At 41.3% G+C, this 25,644-nt stretch overlaps 2 protein-coding genes across 6 annotated transcripts; one reads left to right on the top strand and one right to left on the bottom strand.

Moving 5' to 3' along the window:
* Positions 1-884: 884 nt before the first annotated feature.
* On the bottom strand, positions 885-13,031 carry ACOT13 (acyl-CoA thioesterase 13). Its single transcript, XM_027128532.1, has 3 exons — positions 12,694-13,031; positions 2,820-3,004; positions 885-1,138 (listed from the first exon to the last, which is right to left on the bottom strand). The coding sequence occupies exons 1-3, from the start codon at positions 12,772-12,774 to the stop codon at positions 982-984; spliced, it is 423 nt and encodes a 140-aa protein (XP_026984333.1). The 5' UTR covers positions 12,775-13,031; the 3' UTR covers positions 885-981.
* On the top strand, positions 13,025-25,644 carry TDP2 (tyrosyl-DNA phosphodiesterase 2). 5 transcript variants are annotated; one of them, XM_027128522.1, is made up of 8 exons: positions 13,025-13,223; positions 13,438-13,523; positions 13,684-13,749; positions 18,005-18,178; positions 19,124-19,215; positions 21,205-21,323; positions 22,871-23,041; positions 24,703-25,644. In XM_027128522.1, exons 3-8 carry the CDS (start codon positions 13,685-13,687, stop codon positions 24,982-24,984), a joined length of 903 nt encoding a protein of 300 aa, XP_026984323.1. In that variant the 5' UTR covers positions 13,025-13,223; positions 13,438-13,523; position 13,684; the 3' UTR covers positions 24,985-25,644. The 5 variants fall into 5 exon arrangements, with proteins under 5 accessions (XP_026984323.1, XP_026984325.1, XP_026984324.1 ...); XM_027128523.1 differs by having other exon boundaries at positions 13,063-13,167; XM_027128521.1 differs by lacking the exon at positions 13,025-13,223 and adding an exon at positions 13,240-13,351.

The following is a 25,644-nucleotide window of genomic DNA, read 5'->3' as shown; positions in this document are numbered from 1 at the left end:
CCTATCTCAGCCCCCAGCTCTGAAATCAGGTATTTCTCCAAGGAGCCCAAGTTACTTTTAGTGGGAAATACTAGATCTGGGTTTCTTGTGTGCTCACTGCTACTATCAAGTATGCTTCTGTCCTTTCAGCAGACAGATCAGCATGTATTCTAATACAACCAAAGGACAATAAACCTTTAACTGTTGACTGTGTTTCCAGTTTCCAAAGTTGCTTTGGAACTTTATGATCTTCAGTCATGAAATGTTAACTAAGACCCCCTGATGGCAGAAACCAACTATTATGAATGCCATAGTCAGGAAAACTTCGAGAAATGGACTAAACAATTTGTGAACTTGGTCTTTCCAGTACTGCAGATTGGGAGATTCAAGATCTGCATGGTTTTATCCTAGGTACGAGAAAAGGAGCTGCCCCCACCACTATAAAATATGCCACTCCTGTAATAAATTCTCAGAAAAGCAGTGCACCCACTGGACTATTTATCACTAATGTGCTTAGCCTTAAACTTTGTTGAGGACTACTCAGTCTACTTTATTTTCCAATGTGGCCTATGGTTCATCTATTTTGAAGTTCCATAATCTTGAAAGTGGGTTAAAAAATGTAACATTTTAGAGCTGAGAAGGACCTACAATTTGTTAAGGATTAATTGTTAATTTGTATTTTTCCTTTATCTTGAATTTTAGTTTTAAGGTAATCTTATCTCAAAATGGTCCTGCTAGCTTTGCTTTACCTGTTTTCAAAACACTTTTGAGCTACGAATGTTTTCATCCAAGTATCATGTATGATTATAAACTAAAACTAAAGAGGCTTAGAATATAGACAACTCTATCCTATATTCCACTTGATCTCGATGGCATTTTCCCCAAAGAAAATATTTCTTAGCCACTTCTGGTTGTGCTAATTTATTTTGAAAATTATATTTGTTCAAGTCAGATTTACTCTGGACATTCATTGTTGAGTTTCTTTAGGTCACCCTGCTGTTCTCAGTTTCCCAGGTGTTTTGTGTGTCTGCCTTGTGCTATTAATTTTCCCGTGGCCTTGTTCATCAGATCCACAGAAACAAATGCAAGTGTTTTTCCTTGCTTCAGAACATGTGCTGTAATCACTATATCTTCTCCCATTTTAGCAGGTGACATGTACCTTGAAAAGAAACATTTAAATTTAGTTACCAGCAAATAGGTTTTAAAAGAGAAAGTTGTGTGCATCTCATAACAGCCTTATGTTACTTATTTACTCCTAAATAGTTTAAAAATAATATCCTTTCTAATTTGAAAGGCTGGTCCTGACCAAGTTATATCTTACTGATTCCTTATGCACACAAATTTCTTTTCCCAAAAATATAGGAAGGGGTTTTCAACTGCCCCTGCCTCCCCGCACCGCCCTATTTTTTTTTTTTTTTTTTAGTTTCCCACTTAATATTTATTTGTGGCTAGAGGTTTCCTTGAGCTTTCACTTAATTGGCTTAACTTCCTAGGTGAAGTAACACTTGGTGTTAATATCTTGTCATATCAATATGCAGAATTTATTCAACTCTAAAATGACTTAATAACTATAAGGAATTAATATGAGGCCCTTTTGAATCTCAGGCAGCTCTTGATGGTGGCCAATACTTTGGCAACACATACTTTGAAAGGCCAAAATTATGTTTAGCTTATTAAAAATCCTTTAGGATTGTAGCAGCAGTATCTTAGAAGATCAGGAAATGCAGTGCTAGGTTGGAAGATCTCTGCTCGTAGAGAGATCTTAAGGCAAAGGGTTGCAGAGGGTCTTGAGGCAAAGCAGAGTCATCAAGTGGTCTTACCCTTATCATGTGGAATAAGGTAAGGACTGCTGAATAGGCTCACCAGTGCCCAAGCAGATCCTTCTTTTTGTACATCTTAATTTCAAAACACCATTTGCATCTTGTCCTGTGATTTGCTTACTGCACTCTCAATTTATTTCCATAGTAGGGAGAGACTGAAAGTTAAGTTAGCCTAAGAAAAGATTTAGATTGTTTAACAACCTGATACATTATTTCCATTGCCCTTGTGATATATCACATTGGCTTTCCCACCCTAACCCCTGCTTCCCCTTCCAACAAAAATCTTTCTTCTCTTGCTTAGGTGGAAAAATCAATTGTCTTGAAACTAAATCCCCGGGCCCTGCACTCTTTAGTGAACGGGACACTGGCAACAGTACTAGTTAATGTGGGAATTTAATTTTTTGCATCTGGAAGTGTTTGACCCCTGCAGGCATTTTCACAACAGTGAAACAAACCTGACATCTGGGGTTCTGCTTCCTTATCATGAGAGCATGTCTGTGCAGTTGCAGAAAAACATGAAGTATTGCAAAACTGGACATTTGTGTTACAAGGCAATGGCGATGTATACGTGAAGGTTTCCTCAACTTTTATTTTTATTCTAGCTTTTCTCTATAGGTACTCAGTACAACCTTCATGAGACATTTGTACAAGTGGCACTTTTAAGGATTGTATGAAAAAGAGTTACAAACCGTGAGTTTGTGATGATTTTTTTTCCCAACTGTATGCATATTAGAAGCTGAATGTTTGCCTTTTTGAGTGTTTAGATCATTCCCCATTTATTACTGGTTATATTACTGATTACTTATTATTACTGATATATGTTGTACTTGGAAATTATTTCCTCTAGTTCTAGATTCTAAAACCATGGAATATTTTAAGGCAAATCTATAGCTGCATTTAAGGATGACCAGCTAAGGGCACCTCATGCTTTATTTATGTTACGAATGTGTTTAGTCTCGGTTGTTTGAAATGAGTTACCACGTTGGAAAAAGTTATTTGGGGTACAGTTTGGATACATACGTTATGTTCATGTCGACACTGACTCCGGGTGCTCCCCTTTCTGTGCACATCAGAGCGTATGTTGATACGACATCCACTAAAGTGGCTGTCATGCCACCATGGAGGGTGCCCATTTTATTGGTATGCTGCTCTTCTACTTTCACTTCACAAATCACTTTCCCAGGGACAGCAGAAACAAGAGTCACCTAAGTGTAAAAAAAAAAAATTTTGAATATTTGGTGGTATTAGAAAAGCCCAAACAGCCTAACAAGAACTATCATTGGATTAAACCAAGTCACCCCCAAAAAGTTGATTCAGAAATTGAAAATCAAGTTACCAATCTCTCTCTGATAGAAATTAACTCTGATGTAAACTGTTTTGAAATAAAAAGGAATACTTAGGGAAAAGCAGGAGTAGTTTTTCTTAATCTCCACTCCTCTGCAGAAATCAAACATTCCGTCTGAGCTTTTCAGCCTGTGTACAACAACCTGGCATCTCTTAATGTCTCCTTAGAAATTTTGCACCAACAAAGCCAGCTGGTCCTTGTGATTTGTTAACCCATTATAGTTTTAATTTGGATGTTCTCTAGTTTTTGCACAAAGTAGTTTTTTAGAATGACTTCATAATGAATGGTTTAAAACGATTTATTGGAAGAAATTGAGTAATTTAATGCATTACTAGAATTAATAAGCTTATACCATAAACTTATTTTAATATGAAAAAAGTTTGATAGAATCCAGCAAAGGTAAATTGCTGCTTTTAAGGTCCTGCCCCATTTATGGTATCATAATGAAAAAATTATATGAAAGATAAAATGTGGAACAATGAATTTAAAATGTTATATCAAACATCTTTAGAAAGGAAACTTAAAGAAAAATAATAGAAATATGTTTCTTATATCCTATCTAAATTACTAGGAAAAAACATCATAGATAATATTTAGAAGCTGGAACTAAACTGTGAATGGAATGTGCTGCATCCGGCAATGTAATTCTCACCGTCACCAGAAGTGTTCAGGCAGAATATGGATGAATATTTGATGTGTCTGTTTTTAGATACAGGAAAGGATGTCTCAAGCATTAAATGGTTTAATTCTAGATAACTACCATTTATTGAGCACTTTCATGTCAGGCACTGTGCCAAAGTCTTTCCATATACTATATAACAAGGAAGGGATTATTTCCAGTTTGTGTAACTTAAATTCAGTGGTTTACTCTCAAGGTCACCCAGGATGTGACAGAACTGAGATTCAGATCTAGGTCTGTCCACCTCCAAGTCTCCCTAGTTGCTAACTATAGAATCTCTAGGTATTCAGCGGCCTTTATGCTCCCACCAGGAAGACATTTCAGCATTTCACAAACTATGACTTTAGTTGTTTGTTGTTGTTTATCCCCTAGAAGGCCCTGATGTAAAACAGAAACAGAACTATAAAATATGAACCATCCTAAATAGTATGTTTTGCTTAATGGGTAAATCAATGGAAAAGTAAACGTTAGAACGGGATCAAGTCTATTTATACAATAAATGACCTAGCCACAAGATGTCCTCATAAACTAATAATACACACCAAGCAAGCCCAAGGTGTAAACTCACCTTATTGGGGGCATTTACCTGAGTCTGTCAAGCACTGCAGTCTAAAGATGAACGAGATCAAATCCCTGCTTTTAAGGGGTTCCCAGTCTAAAGGAACAGACACACATGCACACTGCAGTAGAGCGAATTACTGCAGATAGGATAAATACAGGTTGCTGGAAGTAAGGATCTTACTTATCAAAGTATGTTTTCAGGGAAGAGACATTAGGAAAGGCATCCTGGGGAATTATTTGTGGATTGAAGGACGGGCAGGGGTTAGGCAGGTGAAGACAGGAAAAAGCCAGGCAGTTCAAGAAATAGAATCGAATAGGAAAGCATCATAGTCACCAAAGGTAGTTTAGTGTAATTTTAAGGTATGGTGTGTTTAGTAGAGCTCAGTTCTTAAAGTTCCATTTTATTATCTAACTTTGGCTGGGATGACAAAAGGTAAAACAAATGTCAATTGGATTTTCTACTGCAGACTACTGATTTTGGTTTTTTTTTTTTTTTTTTTTTTGCTGCATCAGATCTTAATTGCAGCATGCAGGATCTTCGTTGCAGTGTGCGGGCTCAGTAGTTGCAGCACATGGGCTTAGTTGCTCCACAGCATGTGCGATCTTAGTTCCTTGACCAGGGATCAAACCCATGTCCCCTGCGTTGGAAGGCGGATTCTTAACCACTGGACCACCAGGGAAGTCCGCCAAAATACTGATTTTAATATTTATCTTTTTCCACAACTTGAAAGGACAAAGGACATACTAAGATACAAAACTGGTTGAAAAGGTACGTTGGAATAGAGATACTTTTGTACTGGTCAGCCAGATATGGCAGAGAAATGCTTTTATGTGTTGCCAATTCTTTTTGGTTTTTTGGCTGGGCTGCATGGCTTGTGGGATCCTAGATCCCTGACCAGGGACCGAACCTGGGGCCCTCAGCAGTGAAAGTGTGGAGTCCTAACCACTGGACAGCCAGGGAATTCCCTGCGTTGCCAATTCTTGTCTCCCTCAGTAAAAATAAGTAAACCAATGGAAGAAGGGATGTCCAACATTGGGATGTCCATCCCAATGAAGGGATGTCCTACCCAACCTCCCAGAACTAAGAAACAGTCTTGCGGTGGAAGAAACCAATGGAGAGCTACCTGTCTGATGAAGAATGGGGCTGGGGGGGCTTCCCTGGTGGTGCAGTGGTTGAAAATCCACCTGCCGATGCAGGGGACACGGGTTCGTGCCCCGGTCTGGGAAGATCCCACATGCCGCGGAGCAGCTGGGCCCATGAGCCGTGGCCACTGGGCCTGCACGTCCGGAGCCTGTGCTCCGAAACAGGAGAGGCCACAACAGTGAGAGGCCCGCATACCACAAAAAAAAAGAATTGGGTTGTGGGGAGGACACTATTTAAAAAAAAAAAAAAAAAAGATCTCAGTCAAGATATAGGCTGTAGAGAGCACACGTGTTTATTTGGTTACTAACTATGGCTAACTTTGTGTTACAGACCATGCTCAGAAATGTACGTGCATTGTTCTATAGGCATTGAGACCCTGTCTCGATCCTCACAAATCTTTGAAGTAGATAGTGTTATCTCCATTGGACCCAGGTGTCTCTGGCTTAACCACTAATGCAAAACTGCCTCCCCTCACATCTCACCTGGACTGCTGCAGACAACTAGGACCTCATGCATCGGGAGGAAGATGGGCGTGTAGCCTTTTGTGATGCCATGGGATCAGAAATATAGCTGTCATGGCCCCAATAATCCTGCAGGTTGGATGACTGCAATAGATTGGCAAGAACTTTTATGGCTCAGCCCAGTCTGACACAACAGACTCCTCAGTTTAGCATAAAAATGGTCTTAAATGGACATGCGCTCATATAAACATCTGCCCTTTTTCTGTATGGCCTGCAGTGTACTGTCTCTTCCCTGCACCTCAGGCATTCACATGAGTTTATATGACTCATGCTACCACAGCATCCCCCACTGCCACCCCTGACCTGCAGGCTCATATTCCATCACAGAGAGATATGCTTCAGGTGACGAACACAGTTTCTCCCTTCCTCACTTAGCTTTTCAGTAAAGACATTGAGAAGGGATCCCTAATAGTCAACAGCAATGAAGGAGACAGTCCCTAATAGGAAGCTCTGCCCAGAACCCAGAATTATTCTTAGGCCTTGAGGTTTCCAATCTTTCTGGTCTTTAAGAGTCACCGCCTGATTGGGACTGCTGCTGATTGCTGAGCAGCACACACAGGGCCTCTGCTAATGGATAAAGAAACATGTCTCTGGCTCTGTAAGGGTGTCTGTAACGGGCCTCAAGGAGTGTGGCACATGGCATGAGAAAACCTGCACGTATGTACAAACGTGAGTCAACCAAGGAGATGGAATGCGAAAGACCACATGTATGCACAAAAGCACAGAGAACAGGTAATACTGGTGGATGAGAATTTTGTGTATTTGTAAAGGAGGCTGTTTTCAAAGCAATTTGCCCTGATGATGGACACAGCTGATTTCACATGTGACACAGTGCAGATACCAGAGGAAGTGTGTCTGAGGATGATGTAAAAATGCACCTGCATATAAGCAGGAAAAGAGGTAAAGAGTAAAATAGAAGGTGGCAGTGTGATAGGGTGGCAACGGCAAGAAAAATAGTTGGAAATTATGTTAAGGGGCCATAAAAAGGCATAAGCTATTCAAGAATTGTGGTTCAGCCATGCTGCTGTATCAGCCCAACATTTCAGTTTTATAATAAATGTATGTTTTAGTAGCTTAATTACACAGGTGACTAGACCAATTGTTAAGAGTACTAGCTCTGGAGCCAGACTTAGGCAAGATCCTTTTTTTTTTTTTTAAATTATTTTTGGCTGCATTGGGTCTTTGTTGCTGTGCGGGCTTTCTCTAGTTGCAGGGAGCGTGAGCTACTCTTCCGTTGAGGTGTGCGGGCTTCTCATAGCAGTGGCTTCTCTTGTTGCAGAGCACGGGCTGTAGACGTGTGGGCTCAGTAGTTGTGGCTCGCAGGCTCTAGAGCGCAGGCTCAGCAGTTGTGGCGCACAGGCTTAGTCGCTCCGTGGCATGTGGGATCTCCCTGGACCACGTCCCAGGCATTAGCGGACAGATTCTTAACCACTGCACCACCAGGGAAGCCCCTTAGGCAAGATCCTTAACTGACGTTTCCTTAGCTGTAAAGTGGAGATGATAGCACTACCCTCCTAGAGTTTTATAAAGATTAAGATAAAATTCAAATTAAGTTAGAATGGGGCCTGGCATATCATAGGTGATTAAAACATTTTAATTCTCATCCTTATCAAAGTTGTGACTCAGACACAACAATCAAACTGAAAGTTGGTTTGGATAGTTTCACATTTGCTTAAATTTTTAAAATTTGCTTAAAATTTTTATTTTAAGCAATTTTAAGGTGCAGGGATTTGCTTAAAACTGCCCAGTTGGAATTGTTTCTGTTGCCAAGATCAAGGATGACTTAATTACTAAATTCAGTGGATGCTTTTCAGCCTGTCCCTTACTTGACCTCTCAGCATTCTGCAACATCTAAACTGTTTTCTGGCCTTTCCTGAACTCCCACGTTCACACCTCCGGATTCTTTTCCTCCTCCACTAGCCACTCCACATCCCCTTTGCTGGCTCTTATTCTGCAATGCCCGCCAGGAGTCAGAGGGTCAACTAATCATTCAGACTCACAAGCCCACCAAAGGCTACAGTTGGTGCCAGTTTCACTCAGGATACAGGACAGTTTCTCTAAGGTTAGGTACTATAATACGATGTTAACACACAGGCAGGGAGCGGACAACTTGGGTTTAGATCCCCCTTACTAGTTGTGAGGCCTTAGAAAAGTTAAGCTTCTATTTTCTCATGTGTAAAATGGGGATAATAATAGTACCTGCCCCATCGGGTTGGCAAATGGCAGATTTTATCAAATTATTCTAGAATGCCTATAAAGGTGGATGCTATGAAGGCCTCTGTCACATCAATCACATTGGCAAGATTTCTCTCAAATACAGCTTCTCTGCTGCCTTGAACCTGGAAAAGAGGGGCTAATAGAGGAGGAACTTCCTCACCACCTACAGACTGAGGATTGGGGCTATCCACTGCTCCAGATCTCCTCTCAAGAGGGAAAGCACAAACTTGGGTAGAATTTTTGCAGCTGATCTAGTTTGGAATGTAGTACCTGAATATAGAGTCATTCCCAGGAAGGAATTATGCCCTGCAGGAATGTAAATATGGTGAGCCAGTTATGATAAAGCCACAAGTCAAACAGCAACAAAGAAGTTGAAATAATCTCTGTTCACTGAGGAACAGTATTCCAGAAATATCTATTGGTATATCATGTCGATAAATTTTAAATAATATTACTGTTCTTTTGTGGTAGATCCCAAAGCCTCAAGGTTTTTCTAGTAAGTATAAGGTCAATTCTTACCTTCCTAATCATTTCTGTAGTCTTCAAAGGCTGCTTATCTTTCTCAACCCTGTATGTCCTCAAGGTTCAGTCCTAAATCCTTAATGCTTCTCTCTAGTCTGTGTTCTTCCTCTTGAGACATCTCATTCACCTACACATCTTCACCTCTCATTTCCACAAGGATGACTCTACACAATTTTACCTTGCTTCGGAACTGCCCTCCCTTATTTCTTTGTGTGTTGGATTCCACATGGTATTTCCCGATCTCACCTGAGATTCCAGATCTCACCTGAGATATGTCCTTCCACATGTGTTATTGTGGGGGAAAGAGTTCCACTGGCAAGTTACTTAAACATAATAAGGTTAAACATGTTCATCACAGAACTAGTCAAAAGTTTTAAGATATAAAAGGGATATAATGGCTCCACTCAGAGGAGAGACATAGTGTAGCCAAATTCAGAGAGACAGACTGTAGATGAGGGTTGCCAGGCTGGGGAAAAAAGGGAATGAGAAGTTATTGTTTAATGGGTAGAGTTCCAGTTTTGCAAGATGGAACTCTGCTATGGACTTGCTCCCAAAGAGCTCTCAGTGAGGAGAGGGAAGACAGAAAAATCAACAGATATTTTCAATAATGAATAGTAAATCCTATGATAAAAGTTATCGTAGGAAAGTTCTGGAGATGGATGGTGGTGATGTTACAACCATGTGAATGCAATAATTACTATTGAATTGAATACTTTAATATGGTTAAGATGGTGAACTTTATGTTATGTGCATTTTACTACAATTTTAAAAAGGGGGTATACAACGTCAATGTTTTCTGAAATTATTTATTCATAGAACTCTTTTTTCTCAGGGCACATCTGATGGGACTGTTCCTTGGAACCCACTTTTCTCCTCTGAGACGATAAACTCCTAGAGTGCGAGGAATTGTGATTGGCATTTCTTTATAACCTAGAGTACTTAGTTTGTTGACTGATTTAAAAGTGATCTTATAGCAAGAACAGGACACTTTCTTTTTTGGGCTTAAAACAAAGTCATTTATTAGATTTTGATTCTGTCAGTTGGCAATTTAGGCTGGGCTCAGCCAGCCAGTTCTTCTGTCGGGCTTGCCTGGACTCACTCTTGTTTCTACAGGCAGCTGGCAGATTGCTAGGAGCTGGTTGACTTAGATGGCATAATTCACATGTATGGTGCTTGGTGCTGGCAGTTGGCTGGAGTGATGGGAGTGACAGACCACATGTAGGACATTTATTTTGCATGTTAGTTTTTCTGAATCAGTGTTTTATAAAAGATAGGTTTTGTGGGTATTTATAAACACTGATAAAACAGAGGTTTTAAAAAGAGAACAGGCTTAAATAAAGAAGTTCTAATGTATGATCTCATGCACTGACTTGACATCTGTACCATGACTAATTTTGCAATTTGCCTTTTTCAACAGATCATTTTTAGAGGAACAGAAAGTCACCATCATTTATCAGATTCTATATGCCAGGTCAAAACATCTGTCCAAAAAACAAAATCCCCACTGGAATATTATCAGCCAAATTTTCAAGTGTTATTCTACTTGATTCATTGATTTTTGTGGGAGTGGGTGATGGAACAGACTTGACACAATAGTACTGTACATCTCACTTGCTTCTTACACCCAGAAACATTATTCCTTCTCACCTTTGCAAAAGCAATGAGGTATAGAGGACAAGTGTGTCTGAGAGACCATATACATCTTTACTCCAATTTAGTTTTAACAATATTCTTGCATTTTAAAATCCTGCACTTAAAAGTGAGCATTTCTTGCCTTGAAAAATCTCTGGTGTCATATTTAAATCACCAAAGGGACAATTCTTTGACATAAAATAATTTTGTCAGTCAAGGTCCAGTGAGGCGCAAAAACCACACTAGTTATATTAAGAGACTTAAAGAATTGTTGGGACTTCCCTGGTGGCACAGTGGTTAAGAATCTGCCTGCCAAAGCAGGGGACACGGGTTCGAGCCCTGGTCCGGGAAGATCCCACATGCCGCGGAGCAACTAAGTCCGTGCGCCACAGCTACTGAGGCTGTGCTCTAGAGCCCGCGAGGCACAACTGCTGAGCCTGCGTGCCACAACTACTGAAGCCCGCGCGCCTAGAGCCCGTGTTCCGCAACAAGAGAAGCCACTGCCATGAGAAACCCGTGCACCGCAAAACGAAGAGTAGCCCCTGCTCGCCGCAACTAGAGACCCAGTGCAACCAAAAAATAAACTAATTAATTAAAAAAGAAGAATTATTGGGCTTCCCTGGTGGCGCAATGGTTGGGAGTCCGCCTGCCGATGCAGGCGACACGGGCTCGTGCCCCTGTACGGGAAGATCCCAACATGCTGCGGAGCGGCTGGGCCCGTCAGCCATGGCCACTGAGCCTGCGCGTCCGGAGCCTGTGCTCCGCAACGGGAGAGGCCACAACGGTGAGAGGCCCGCCTACCGCAAAATAAAAAACAAAAACAAAAAAGAATTATTAACCAAAGATTTAGAGAAAGACCACATTCAGTTCCATGCCAACACATGTAGAAATCGCAAGATTTGAACAACCAACTGAAACTTCAGTGCAAAGACATGGTTCATATATTCTTATAGAGAACAAGAAAGTTGCAATTTATCTAGTTTTGACCTAGGACAAAATGAATGATAAGAGGATGGTTTAAGTCAAGTGTTCAAAACCTCAGCACTGTTGACGTTTGGAGTGGGTGATTCTCTGTCGTGGGGACGGGGGAGGGAACCTGTGCAGTGTGGGATGTTCAGCAGCATCCCTGCCAATAGCCACTAGATGCCAGTCCCACCCCTCCCACCACACTCCAGTCGTGATGATCAAAAATGTCTCCAGACACTGTCAAATGTCCCATGGGGCGCAAAACCACCCTCAAATGAGAACCACTGGTCTAGATCACGTTACCTTAAAATTTATGGTAAAAGGAACCATGTTCACGACTGGATTTATACATCACTAAGCATAAACCTGTACTTTAGCCTGAGCAACTCTTCCCACACGAAAAGTAGACAACTACAAAATCCATTTTTGATAAAATTAACAAATACAGAGCACCTACTATGATACTGACCTGTGCAGTTAACATGGTAGCCACTAGTCACCTGTCAGTATTGAGCACTTGAAACATGGCTAGTATGAATTGAGATGTGCTGTAAGTGTAAAATTCACACGGGATTTCAAAGATTAAGTACAAAAAGTACTCTTTTCTACTGATTACATGTTAAATGTTTTGGATATAATGAGTTACTTAAAATATTTTACTAAAATTAGTTTCACTTCTTTTAAAAATGTTTATAATATTGTAATAACAATTATATAATATTACAATTATAAAATTATTATTATAAAATACCTCATTCAAAATGGAGTTGGGAAGCCCTGAAGGGGGAACTTTCCCCCACTTAACCACTCCTCCCAGCTTACTTTATAAACCCCAGCAGGAAAAAGGAAGATTTTCTCCTCGTCCAGCAACAACCCAGCTGCTGAGAAACCTCCGCAACTCAACCAATGAGACGACCACAGCCCCAGCTCTCCTCTCCTCCAGCGAACTTGTTCAAAACAGCTCCTCTCAACATTCTCTTCTCCTCGCTATAAAAGAACAGTTGAGGACTTGCCTATAGTTGGCCACAGTTTGCATGTCCCAAAGTGCAATTCCTCTGCTATTTTTGCTGGCTAAGCCATTTTGCTGGCTAAACCACTTACGTTTTCGTTTTAAAGACTGACAGATCAATGTAGGCACACCTAGCACATAACTGTGCTCCATTAAAGTAGTAATTATTATTACTAAGGTGAATTTAGGGACGCAGTCCAAAAGAATCTAGCCAGAGACAATTTATTCAGCGCTCACCACGAACCAGGCATGGTGCATTCTTTCCCTTCATTAGAAACCGCGCCTTCGCCTCTAATACCTTTTCCAAACTTCTGTCAAAACCGAGAGCCTTTCCTGAGAACTTTATCGCCTCCAGCAGACTCTTTGCCTTACAGCTCATCGTGGACCGTTCGCCGGCTCCCAGGCCCCACTCAAGAATGATTCTTGGAAGAGCAGGGAAGCCCGGAAATCCGCAAAAGAACAAGGACAGAAAGGGCGAAGGGTTTGCAGCCTTCTGGGCCCGCGACGCGTTCCAAGTCCGCACTCGCGTGCACCGGCGGCCACGGTGCGACCGCGGCTCGCGCACTGACGTTCCGCGCCTCGTTGTGACCTCGCGCGCACGCGCTGTTTAGCCCTCGCCAGCCCGTGCGCGCTTTCCTGCTGCGCAGGCGCGCTGTCGTCCGCCGAAAGCGGAGCGCGCTTCCGCACGAGGAGGTTGGTGCGCGAGCGCCGGGGCGCTGGGCGCCTGCGCAGAGGCCCAGGCGTCTCCCAGCTCGGCCCGGGTTAGAGGGAGGTGAGCTGGCGGGGATACCATGGAGCAGAAGAGCGGTCCGGACGGTGCACCAGAGGGTGAGCGGGAGGAGGGAGAGCCCGAGGTGAAGAAGCGGAGACTTCTGTGTGTGGAGTTTGCCTCGGTCGCGAGTTGCGACGCCGCCGTGGCTCAGTGCTACCTGGCCGAGAACGACTGGGAGATGGAAGTACGCTTTCGCTACTTCTCTCTTTCCCGCTCTTTACTTTGGTCCGTGCAGCGCACACGTCCCATCCCTGTGTCTTTGTTTTGCAGAGAGCGCTGGACTCGTACTTCGAGCCGGCAGTGGAGGAGAACGCTTTAAAAAGCCATCTTGAGACCGCCTCTGAGCCCGAGCCATGGTGAGTGATGAAGGGGCGGGGACGACTCTGGGCGGGGGCAGTTTGTACTGGGTTGCGTTGGGCGTCCTGGGACCTGCAGTCGAGTTGGACGGCCGGTTGTGAGTAGAGGCAAGTCTCGCCTCTGAATAGCCGGAGGCTGAGGGTTTGTGTTGGTGCGTAGGATGGAGACGCGTTCCAGCAGCGGAGCTGACGCTTCTCTCCCGAAGTCCAGGCTGTCACTTCGAAGGTACTTTGGAGTCGGGGGGTGGGGAGTGGGGGAATATCTGAAATGTAATTTTTTGACTCCAAGTTTAGGAAATATGTAAGCAAGAGTTTCAAAACAAATGAATGAGGCAAAATCCTCTACTGAGGAATGGTAACTTGGAAGTCTTCTTGCTTCTTGTACTGTTGTTGTTTATTTACTCTTTACCGCCCGGCCAGGATTAGTTTTTATAAACTGCACATCCGCCCCTATTATTCCAGTGCTCCCTCCCCAATTCATGCACTTCTGCTCTTAAAGTCCAGGTGCCTTACAGGTCCCTCCACGGTTTGACCATATTTCTGGGTTCGTTTCCTTTCACACTCTCTTTCCTATCCTACAAAACTTTCAGGCATACCAAACTTTCCCTTTCTCCAGTGGGCCATTTTTTCTTGCCTTTCAAACTTTGTAAAGATATTTATCATCTCTGCCTAGAACCCTTTTCTTCCTCCTTCCTTGCTAAGTAACATTTATCTTAAAAGTCCAGCTTAGACATTGTAAGGTCGGATCTTAACAAACGGCACCGCGAAACAGAGGAAAGCTTCAAGTGAGCTTTATTAGGGAGCGCTCCCGGGCGAGGGGCGAGGTTCACTGGTCCGAGAGAAAGGGGCCGGAGAAGTCGCGCCCAGTCCTAGGCGTGGGAAATTTTTACTGGGGTGTAAGGGAGGGGTAGTTTGCTATGCAGGATGATTCCTTATTTGGTGAAGCTACGGCTGGGCTAGGTATTGACCAGCTTACTTTCAGGGGTTTGAGTCTCCCACCCCTCCCCCCCCCCCACCCCCCCGTCCTTGGGGCAGGAAGTCGGGGGAGAGTCTCTGTTGATTCTCAGAATACGTGAGAACGCTCTGCCTCAATGCTGCTTCTTCCTGGAACCAGCTGATGCTTCCTCTTCCCCGGGCCAGCTGGCCTTACAGACATGACTTGTCTTCAAGAAGCTTTCCCTGATTTCCCAAGTCTGGGTAAGGTTCTCCTCTTAAGTAATTCTATATAGCATCATGCATGACAACTTAATTCATATTATAATCGCTATTTAGTATTTTATATCTCCCACTAGACTACACATTTGGTGAAGACAGTATCTGTTCATACATTGTTGATTTCCCAAAGTCTCATACAATATTTGGCATGTAATAAGCTCTCAATAAGTATGAACTGAATATATAAAGTTCTCCCAGCTGTATGGGCAGCCTCTACAGTTAACTGTCCATCGTAGATACTCTTTCCTCCCTGTGATCTTTTCAGCTGCACTGTCTTTTAAATGTGATAAGATCATTTCATTAGGCTCCTTTCTCTGCCTGCCTGGCCTGTTGTTGGGGAATTGGCTACCCATTCATAGTGACATATCTCTGGCTCCCATGTTGTATTAGCTAGAGCCAGTTAGATTAGTAGGTGTTCACCTAGCCCGTGCTGGTCAGTCAGATCCTCTCTCCTGGGATTAGGACCAAGAGTGTTTAGTGAATCTTCCTGTCAAGCTGGGACTGTACATGTTAACTCAGTACCTGTGGGGGACCCATGCCCCTACTCTTTTGTGCATGGGGAAGCTGAGAATGCTAGTCTGCAGAGAGAGAGTGAAACCAAGGGACGCTGAGTAGGATTGAGAGAGAGCCTTGATCGAACTTCCATAGGCATAGCTGTGTTCCTTTACTTGGCTCTGGGACACGATTGTTTCCTTGTGAATCCTTTTGTGTTACTCAGACTAGCCTGTGTTGGTGTCTGTTAGTTGTATCCTAAATTGTAGTCAGTAAAGAAATTGGAACAAAGGAGGTGGAGTCCCTGAAATCGTCCCTCAAAAAAAAAGTGGGTGGAGCTGAGTAATGGTGGGGTAGAGGACGATTAGGAGTCCCCTAGCCCAGAATCATGAATTGGCAGAAAACAAGCAAAGTGATGGATGAGGCTGTGGTCTGTTGTCTCTTGGAACTCAGATCAAATGCCAGTGAGAGTGAGGCTTTATCTATAGCATAGAATAAGAATCCACACTGATATAAATACATTTGTCCAGGAGTGAAGGGAACACTTTCCCTCACAGTAGAATTCCAACTACCAAATGTTGAAGGCATGTGAGAGTTAGAAAAAAAATTACCATTTGAGAACTATCTTGGTAGTAATTATCTCAGACAGGAATCATCAATGGACACTAAAACTAAGGGACTTGCCTGGTGGCGCAGTGGTTAAGAATCTGCGTGCCAATGCAGGGGACACGGGTTTGATCCCTGGTCCGGGAAGATCCCACATCCCACTGAGCACCTAATCCCCTGCACCACAACTACTGAGTCTGCTTGCTGCAACTACTGAGCCCATGTGCTGCAACTACTGAAGCCCGCATGCCTAGAGCCCGTGCTCCACAACAGGAGAAGCCATTGCAATGAGAAGCCCACGCGCCACAACAAAGAGTAACCTCTGCTCGCCGCAACTAGAGAAAGCCCGCATGCAGCAATGAAGACACAACGCAGCCAAAAAAATAAATAAATTTAAAAAAAAACAAAAACTAATAGGTAAAAGTTGATGAGAAACAAGACATTTACATAGTCTCAAAGTACCTACCCGCAAAATACTTATTACATGGGAGGAAATCATAACTGTACAGTGGAGAAACCAAGGGATCAAAGTTAACGTGACCAGTACTGGAGACAAATCCAGTACTGTTGGATCAGGCCTCCTGACCTGATGCACTGAGGAGGACACCCTATCACTTCTGTGTGATTCCTGCCAAAAAATGCACATCCTCAGAAAACATCAGACAAACCCAACCTGAAGGACATTCTACAAAATAAATGGCCTGTATTCTTCAAAAACATCAAGATCAGGAGAGACAAAGATGGAAGAACTATTCTGGATCAAAGGAGCTTGAAAGAAATTCATGCCATCTCAATGCAACATGTGATCCTGGATTAGGACATTACTGGCACAATTGGCAAAGTTTGAATAGATCTTTAAATTATATAATAACATTGTATCAATGATAATTTTCTGATTTTTGATAATTGTACTAGGGTATGTATGTATGTCCTTATTTTTAAGAAATGCATTCAGAAGTATTTATGCAAATGTTTCAGAATAAAAAGAGTAAAGCAAGTAAATGTTAATTAAGTAAAACGTTAACATTTATCTGGATGAGTGGTGAGTAGAATTCTTTTTACTGTTTTCTAAGAGTCTAAAATTATTTCAAAAAGAGTTTAAAAGTTAACTAGACTTATCATGGTGATCATTTTGCAGTGTATACAAATATTTAATCATTATATTGTGTACCTGAAACTAGTATAACATTATCTGTTAATTATACCTCAATAAAAAAAATTTTTCAGGAGTTCCCTGGCAGTCCAGTGATTAGGACTTGGTGCTTTCACTGCTGTGGCCCGGGTTCACTTCCTGGTTGGGGAACTAAGATCCCAAAAGCTGCGTGGCGTGGGCAAAAGAAATTTTTTTTAATTAAAAAATAAAATTTTTTTAAAGAAGTTAAAAATTGGCATTACATTTATTAAAATTATAAATACAAAACCCTAGTTCTTAAATTTATGTATATTTTATAAATGCTTAGCAGTCGCCTTTTAATAATGTTTGTCCCTCCACTCAAATGTCTGGGCCTTGGTGGGAAAGGTGGGGTCAGGCAGACCTGTGGGCTGGAGCCCATACACATGGTCTCTCCAGCATGATAGTCTCAGATAGTCAGATTTCTCATGTAGCAGCTCAGCGTTCTTGTTGGGCAGAGTGTTCCAAAAGGCTTGAGTGAAAGCTACAAGGCTTCTTATGGCCAAGCCTCAGAAATCCCAGAATAATCCTTCTCACTATATTCTATTGGTCAAGCAAGTCACTAAGGTCCAGATTCAAGGGGAAGGGTATTAGTTGGACTTCACCTCTCAGTGAGGGGAATAACAAAGAATTGCAGCCATTATTTATCTGGCACAATGAGCTCTTATTTCAAATGTGATTTAAAGTGAATCCAGATAAATGTGGAAATCTTACATTACTCAGTCTGATTTGGGGTCATAATTTATCAAATCATTTTAGTGACCTATGTCACTGAGGGATATTGAGTTGGTTCTAAGTGAGTAGACATTTGGATAACACAGTAAGAATCTATTTTTCCTCACTCATCAGACTCTTGCTCTTCTATAGGCAGATACTTTTAGGACTCTTAAAGTTTATTTACCTGTAGAATGAGGGCTACAGAGAGTCACAAAATAATTTTTAAATTAATCAGTTTATAGATTATTTGCAAAGTTGTGTTTCATTCTTATCTTGCCAGTGTTGACCTAACCAAGGAAGAAACAAGTGATTCCACTAGTTCTAAAACCAGCACATCTGAAAATGTTCAGCAAGAAGATGGCAGCATGTTCTCTTTCATTACCTGGAATATTGATGGATTGGACCTAAACAATCTGCCAGAGAGGGCTCGAGGGGTGTGTTCCTATTTAACTTTGTAAGTATTATTACATCTGTGTCATGGTAATGTGATAACGTGTCTTACCTGCCTATAAGGAGGGTAACGGTTCAAGGTTATGGGCTTTGGAATCGGTCCTGACTTCAGAGTCCAGCTGTCAGAGGAAACATCTGAAGGAATTGGGAGTGACTGCCTCTGGGAGCAGGATTGTGGCTTGGGGTACAGAGGGAATGCTAATTTTTGTTCATAGCCTTCTAGTACTATTTTATTTACTAAACTGTGTGTATAATTATTGCTATGAAAAGAAAATTACCAAAGGATCCGTATCTGCCACACACTAGCTCTGTGACCTTGTGGAACCATTTGTAAGCCACTTCAGTTCTCCAGAGCTCAGTTTTCTTCATCATGGATAATAACTGTTTCAAGAGGATTGAAGAAAATAACACTTAAAGCATCTGTTAAGAGTGAGGACCGGGGCTTCCCTGGTGGCGCAGTGGTTGAGAGTCCGCCTGCCGATGCAGGGGACACGGATTTGTGCCCCGGACCGGGAAGATCCCACATGCCGCGAGCGGCTGGGCCCGTGAGCCATGGCCGCTGAGCCTGCGCGTCCGGATCCTGTGCTCCGCAACGGGAGAGGCCACAACGGTGAGAGGCCCGCGTACCACAAAAAAAAAAAAGAGTGAGGACCATTGTAGACTCTTAATATTATTGGTTTGTAGTGTCAATGATTCCTGTTCTTCTAACTTTGAAGGGTTGTCATGTATATGTTTTTTTTTTTTATTTTATCTTTACAGTATTATTTGTTAAATAGCACAGGTCTTTCTCATTTTATAGTTATCAAAGGTCAGCATAAATATTGAATATTAGGTGTCCTAGAGGACTATAATTTTGTGTTTCTTTTATGCTGTGGCATTTTCCTAATCTAGGTAGCTGCAAATGAAATGGTATACCTCATATTTTTCATAAATTGATGTGTTTAATTAGGTACAGCCCAGATGTGGTATTTCTACAGGAAGTTATTCCCCCATATGCTGCCTACCTAAAGAAGAAAGCAAGTAGTTATGAGATTATTACAGGTAACAGTTTTCCTGTTATTTAACTTTTTCTTTGAAAAATAAGGTGAGAGATAAACCAAAGTTAGACAATTGGAACATAGACAGGAAAAAGCACAAATAAAGTAAGTTTGAGAAAAAGAAGTCAGACACAGGATACTAAAAAAATCATAGGAGAATATTACATATGTGGAAAAATGGTTGAAATGGATGATTTTTCAGGAAAATATAAATTGCCAAAATTTGAGGCACTAAGTAGCTTTTTGGTGAAATCAAATTGTTAGAAAATGTTTAAATGTGGTGATTGCACTGTGGTTATGCTTTTTCAAAAAGTCTTTATTAATTTTTTATTTATTTTGTTCTTTTTCTACCTTTTTGCCCTGAATATTTTAGTTTTTGATTTTTCATCTATTTTGTTTTTACTAAGTGCATTTTAATATACCACTTTGGCTTCATTCCGTGACTTTTGGCTAAATCTCATGTTTTCTTTGACTTTCACTTTTACCTAGTGTATGATTTTAATTTTGATTTACTTTTTAATCCAAAATTGCTGAAGAGAGGGTTCTCTCTATCTGCCTTTCTCTCTCTCTCTCTCTTTGCGGGACAACTTTTCTGCATTCTCTTGGGGATTCCTTTTGCCTGTCTTCTGTTTTGGTTATCTTGTTTTCTGAATCCCATGCTTTCTTCCTTGTTTTACTTCCTCATTTTATTGGAGCACATTCTCTGGTCACTTTCTAAGAAGTAGCACATGGGGAGTGAAGTTTTTGAATCCCAGCCTATTTGGAAATGCCAATGTTTTATTCTCATAGTTCCTTGATAGTTTGGCTGGACAGATTTCTAGGTAGAAAGTCATTTTCCCACAGAATTTTGAAGGCATGATTTCAGTGTTTTCTAGTTTCCATTATTGATGATTAGAAGTCTGATGCCATTCTAATTCTTGATCTTTCTTCCCCCCCTTCCCGCTCTGGAAGCTTTGAGGCTCTTCTTTTTTTTTTTTTTTTTGCGGTATGTGGGCCTCTCACTGTTGCGGCCTCTCCCGTCACGGAGCACAGGCTCCGGACGCGCAGGCTCAACGGCCATGGCTCACGGGCCCAGCCGCTCCACGGCACATGGGATCTTCCCAGACCGGGGCACGAACCCGCGCCCCCTGCCTCGGCAGGTGGACTCCCAACCACTGCACCACCAGGGAAGCCTGAGGCTCTTGTTTTTAACTCCAGTGTTTTGGGGGTCTTTTTTTCATTTATTATGCCAAACACTTGGTAGGACCTTTCAATCTGGAGGTTTGTGACCTTCAGTTCTGGAAAATTCTTTTTTCTGTCTCTCTCTTCTTTCCTCCCTCCCTCTCCCTCCTCCTTTCTCTCCCTCTCCTCCTTCTTTCCACCTGCTGGACTCTCCACCTGCCATCTTTCTAGTCTGCTGCCCTCCTCCCTGCCCCTCCCTTTCCCATTCTTCTCCTTTCTCTTCCTGTTCCTCTTTTCCTGGTTCCCCTCCGTTCTGATAAACCAGTTACCACTGCTCCACCTACTTAGTTCTCTGAAAAACTTGGAAGCTTTCATTCATTGCCCCTCCATTTCTGTTTCTTCTTGCAAGTTTATACCTTTCTAAAGTTTTTATTCAGTTACTGTGATTTTTCTGGTGCTTCCCAAGTGGAAAGTAACTGCATGTCAAGTTGCCTCAGTTTAAGTCTCATCTACTCTGCCTTTCAGAAATTTTTCAAATTTTTATGTTTGGTATTGGCACTGTTAACTGTTTTGGGCACTTATGTAAATGCATTTTTATTTTGTATTTCTTCCATACTTCCAGTTACACTTTTATATTTCTTCCATGCTTACAGTTACAGAGGGACTTGGTTGACCATCTTCAACTATTTTGAAATAATAGTTTACTTTTAAGGTTTATATCCATTTAAATATCTATACCTGCTTGTTATAAAATTTTCAGTAGGGGAGCTTGGGATAAACTGCAGATACCCCTGATCTCTCAGCCTAAATTCTTTTCCGCACACATCTGAAGGTCGTGAAGAAGGATATTTCACAGCTATAATGTTGAAGAAATCGAGATTGAAATTTAAAAGCCAAGAGATTATTCCTTTTCCAAATACAAAAATGATGAGAAACCTTTTGTGTGTGCATGTAAGTAATTTTTTTAAATTGACTGGTTTTTTAAAAAAAAGAATGAACTGTTTTTTTCACAGTTCCATGATGGGGTCCTTTTTAAGAAACCATTGTCTTTAGAAAAATATTTACTCCTCACTTATAGGTTCTTTTAAATAGTCTTAAAGAACTTTATAAATTAAATTTTTACATACATTTCAAATATAGACAAATTGTAAAAATAAAATCCTTGATTCATTAGATGTTTTCTTAATGTATAAGAGTTTGCTAACATTCCACAGTTGCTTCCTAAAGTAGTTTTTTTTTTAATTTTTTATTAAATGCACTGTACTTGGTACTGTGTTGTACTCTGTGAGTCTTACACAAATGAGTCAAATAGATCTTGGTCTCATAGAGCTCATAGATTAGCAGGGGAGAGATTGTACGTATAGTACCTAAAATAAATGAAAGGCATAAATGCCATGGGAGAGGTATAATGATATGCCATGGAAGTTTAGAGAAAGGAAAGATGATTTTCAGCTGCACTGTTTAGTGAACGTTTCATGATGGATGTTGGGTTTGAATTGGGCCCTGAAAAATATGTAAAATGTAGACATTAAGAACAGTGCAGGGCTTCCCTGGTGGCGCAGTGGTTGAGAGTCTGCCTGCTGATGCAAGGGACACTGGTTCGTGCCCCAGTCCGGGAAGATCCCACATGCCTCGGAGCAGCTAGGCCTGTGAGCCATGGCCGCTGAGCCTGCGCGTCTGGAGCCTGTACTCCGCAACGGGAGAGGCCACAACAGTGAGAGGCCCGCGTACCACAAAAAAAAAAAAAAAAAAAAGAACAGTGCAGGTGGCAGAACCACCATGAGCAAACATTTGCAAATTGTACATAGCAGGGTATGTATATATGAAAGAGGGCATGTGTAGCTATAAACGAGCCTTCTATTCAGTTGGATGTAGAGGGCACAAAGGGTGTAGTGTGACGACAGGTTGGTAAAGTAGGTTGGATCCAGATTATAGGAGATCATGAATGCCCAATGTGAAGGAATTTGAACTGGACTCTGCAGGCAATTAGTTTAAATAATGAGAGATCTTACATTGTTGGTATCTTAATTGCAAATGGTAAGTGATTCTCATTCATTCATTTAACTGACATTATTTTGAGTTACCTATGTGCCAGGCTCTCGGTAACATAGTAATAAATAAAAGAGCCATCTTTGCTTTCAAATGACTCAGGGCTTTGTAGGAGGGAGATAACTGTGCTGCAGTTCGATCTAGGGGACTTTATAAACAGTCTACACAGCGTGCTGTAGGAGGATAGGGGAGGGAGCCACTGATGCCTGGGATGCTGGGGAAGGGCTCCCAGTGGAGTTGACATTCAAGGGAGGTTTTGAAGTATTAGTGGGTACTTGCTCAGTATTCTTTGACCTTTAAGGATAAGCACAGTGCTGATTATATAGTTTCAGTCTAGTAAATATTGATATATACCAATCAGTTGAATAATTACTGATTCTGTTAACAAAGTTCAGTGTTAATTGTTAGTGGATCATTTTTAACAACTCTAATTATTTATCTTGTTGCAGGTGAGTGTGTCAGGAAATGAACTTTGCCTTATGACTTCTCATTTGGAGAGCACCAAAGGGCATGCTAAGGAACGAATGAATCAGTTGAAAATGGTTTTAAAGAAAATGCAAGAGGCTCCAGAGTCAGCTACAGTTATATTTGCAGGAGATACAAATTTAAGGGATCACGAAGTGAGTGATGAAGTCATTTCAGTGTTTATGGGCAGATTATTGCTGTGGAAACTCATTTAGGTTTCTTTTGACTAAAGCTATTAAAACTAGGACTTTGATCTGTTCATAATGTATACGTGACCTTGCAGGTGCAATTCAGCAAATGATTATTTAGCCTGTGCTACTTGCCTGGCACAGGGGAAGCAGAGGCAGAAGGGGCTGTTACATTATTGGGTGAAAACATATATATGGTATATGAAACAGACAACACAAAACAATATATATTGATTAACAAGAGGGGTTTAGAGAAAATAATGATTAGAAGAATTTAGAAAAGTTCATTTATTTGCAGTTTCTTAGTTGTAAGATAAGAAGAACAGAAAGATTTGACTAACATAGTTGTCCCTAACTCTCTTCCTTCTGGATTTTCTGTTTTCAACCTTTTTTACCTTCATGACATTGGATTTGGCAGTGATTTCTTGGATATGACACCAAAAGCACAGACAACAAAAGAAAAAATAGATAAGGTAGACTTCATCAAAATTAAAAACTGTAGTGCATCAAAGGGTATTATCAATGGAGTGAAAAGGCAACCCATGGAATGGTAGAAAATATTCGCAAATCATATATCTGATGAGATATTCAGAATAGTCAGAATATACAAAGACCTCCTACAATTAAAAAAAAAACACACTGGGCAGGGGACTTCCCTGGTGGTCCAGTGGTTAAGAATCTGCCTTCCAATGCAGGGGACACAGGTTCCATCCCTGGTCGGGGAACTAAGATCCCACATGCAGCAGGACAACTAAGCCCACACACCGCAACTACTGAGCCCACGTGCTGTGGAGCCCAGACACCACAGCTAGAGAGCCCGTACACCACAACTAGAGTGCCCACGTGCCACAGCTTTGGAGCCCACATGCTCTGGAGCCCACGCACCACAACTAGAGAGAAGCCAGCACGCCGCAATGAAAGATCCCATGTGCCACAACTAAGACCCGACGCAGCCAAAAATAAATAAATACAATTTAAAGCTTTTTTTTTTTTTTTTTTGGTGGTACGCGGGCCTCTCACTATTGTGGCCTCTCCCGTTGCGGAGCACAGGCTCCGGACGCGCAGGCTCAGTGGCCATGGCTCACAGGCCCAGCCGCTCTGCAGCATGTGGGATCTTCCCGGACTAGGGCACGAACCCGTGTCCCCTGCATCGGCAGGCGGACTCTCAACCACTGCACCACCAGGGAAGTCCTAAATACAATTTAAAAAAGAAAAAAATGGGCAAAAGATTTAGACATTTCTCGAAAGAAGATATACAAATGGCCAGTAAGTTCATGAAAAGATGTTTAACATCATTGGTCGTGAGAGAAATGCACATCAAAACCATGATGAGATAGCACTTCACATCTATTAGTATGATATTATAAAAAACCAAAACAACAGAAGAGAGAAGGGGCAAATTTCAGACCTCTCTGTCTCTCTTGATATTTATATATTACCTACTTATTATCATGCAGTAAAATAATTTTATAATATATCTGGTTGTATCTAGTTTTGCATTTGTGCATTAATAAATAATCTGTGGCATTCTGATTTGAAAAGTTGCACTTAGATGTGGTAACGGTAAAGACCTTTTTAATATAAGGGAAAAGAAGACTGAAAAGAGTTTTCTTTCTTTTTCTTTTTAGGTTTTCAAATGTGGTGGTTTACCCAGCAACACGTTGGATGTCTGGGAGTTTTTGGGCAAACCTAAGCATTGCCAGTATACATGGGATACACAGATGAACTCTAATCTTGGAATAGCTGCTACTTGTAAGCTTCGTTTTGATCGAATATTTTTTAGAGCAGCAGCAGAAGGCGGCCACATTATTCCCCGAAGTTTGGACCTCCTTGGGTTGGAAAAACTGGACTGTGGTAGATTTCCTAGTGATCACTGGGGTCTTCTGTGCACCTTAGATTTAATATTGTGAACTGCTTTTCAAATACGAGTTTTAAATGTTCTGAGCAATTTTGTTCTGTGTTTTTGCGAATATAATTGCTACCTGTCTGGAAAGGTAGTTTAATATGGAGGAATTAATATACTGGATCATTGTAACAAAAGAAAAAACGACTGTGATCTTATTTTGTGGATTGTGTCCTCAGATTTCAGAACTAAATCTTAGCGTTTATTTAAATGAAAGCATACCTGTGTTCAGAACATGAGGCCTCTTAAGGAAAGGTCACAAAGGCTATCTTGTAATAGTGCTCACAGCTGCTGGCTAGATCTGCATTTAAATAGATTGCAGCTGTCCTACATCAGACTTTTTGTCAGCTAACAGTGCCTAATTGGTAAGCTAGAAATGAACTCATGATTTAAGATCCCTTAACTTTTAAAAATTCATGTTTGTAGTTATGTCACCAACAGAGGCAAAGTTAGGCTTGATAATGATTAAAGTCAGTTTTATAGAGGCATTGGACTTTTTTTCTAAGAGAAAAATAAATATGTAAAAAGAATTAGCCTTTTAGTTTTGCTACTTGTAAAACTGAATTTTTTTCAAGACGTGAATGAGGAGCACTTCTACATGTGCTTTAAGGAAACATTTTTTTTCCCCCATAAGAGAACGTACTTTAAATAAAGAATTCTGCTTGTT

This window comes from Aethalodelphis obliquidens, unplaced genomic scaffold (genome assembly GCF_003676395.1).
Source record: "Aethalodelphis obliquidens isolate GAN/ISIS:26980383/991018 unplaced genomic scaffold, ASM367639v1 scaffold34, whole genome shotgun sequence".
NCBI classification, from domain to species: Eukaryota; Metazoa; Chordata; class Mammalia; order Artiodactyla; family Delphinidae; genus Aethalodelphis; species Aethalodelphis obliquidens.
This window is presented reverse-complemented; position numbering and strand designations above follow the sequence as displayed.

What these genes read in the sequence shown, in the direction of transcription:
- ACOT13 (XM_027128532.1), bottom strand. Translation starts at nt 12,774, where the DNA reads ATGAGCTGTAAGGCAAAGAGTCTGCTGGAGGCGATAAAGTTCTCAGGA. An exon ending in TTGACAGAAGTTTGGAAAAG is followed by an intron (nt 3,005 to 12,693) that starts GTATTAGAGGCG and finishes TTTTACACTTAG; the next exon opens with GTGACTCTTGTTTCTGCTGT. An exon ending in AGTGTCGACATGAACATAAC is followed by an intron (nt 1,139 to 2,819) that starts GTATGTATCCAA and finishes TTTCTTTTCAAG; the next exon opens with GTACATGTCACCTGCTAAAA.
- TDP2 (XM_027128520.1), top strand. Translation starts at nt 13,187, where the DNA reads ATGGAGCAGAAGAGCGGTCCGGACGGTGCACCAGAGGGTGAGCGGGAG. An exon ending in GTGTGTTCCTATTTAACTTT is followed by an intron (nt 18,179 to 19,123) that starts GTAAGTATTATT and finishes GTGTTTAATTAG; the next exon opens with GTACAGCCCAGATGTGGTAT. An exon ending in GAAACCTTTTGTGTGTGCAT is followed by an intron (nt 21,324 to 22,870) that starts GTAAGTAATTTT and finishes ATCTTGTTGCAG; the next exon opens with GTGAGTGTGTCAGGAAATGA.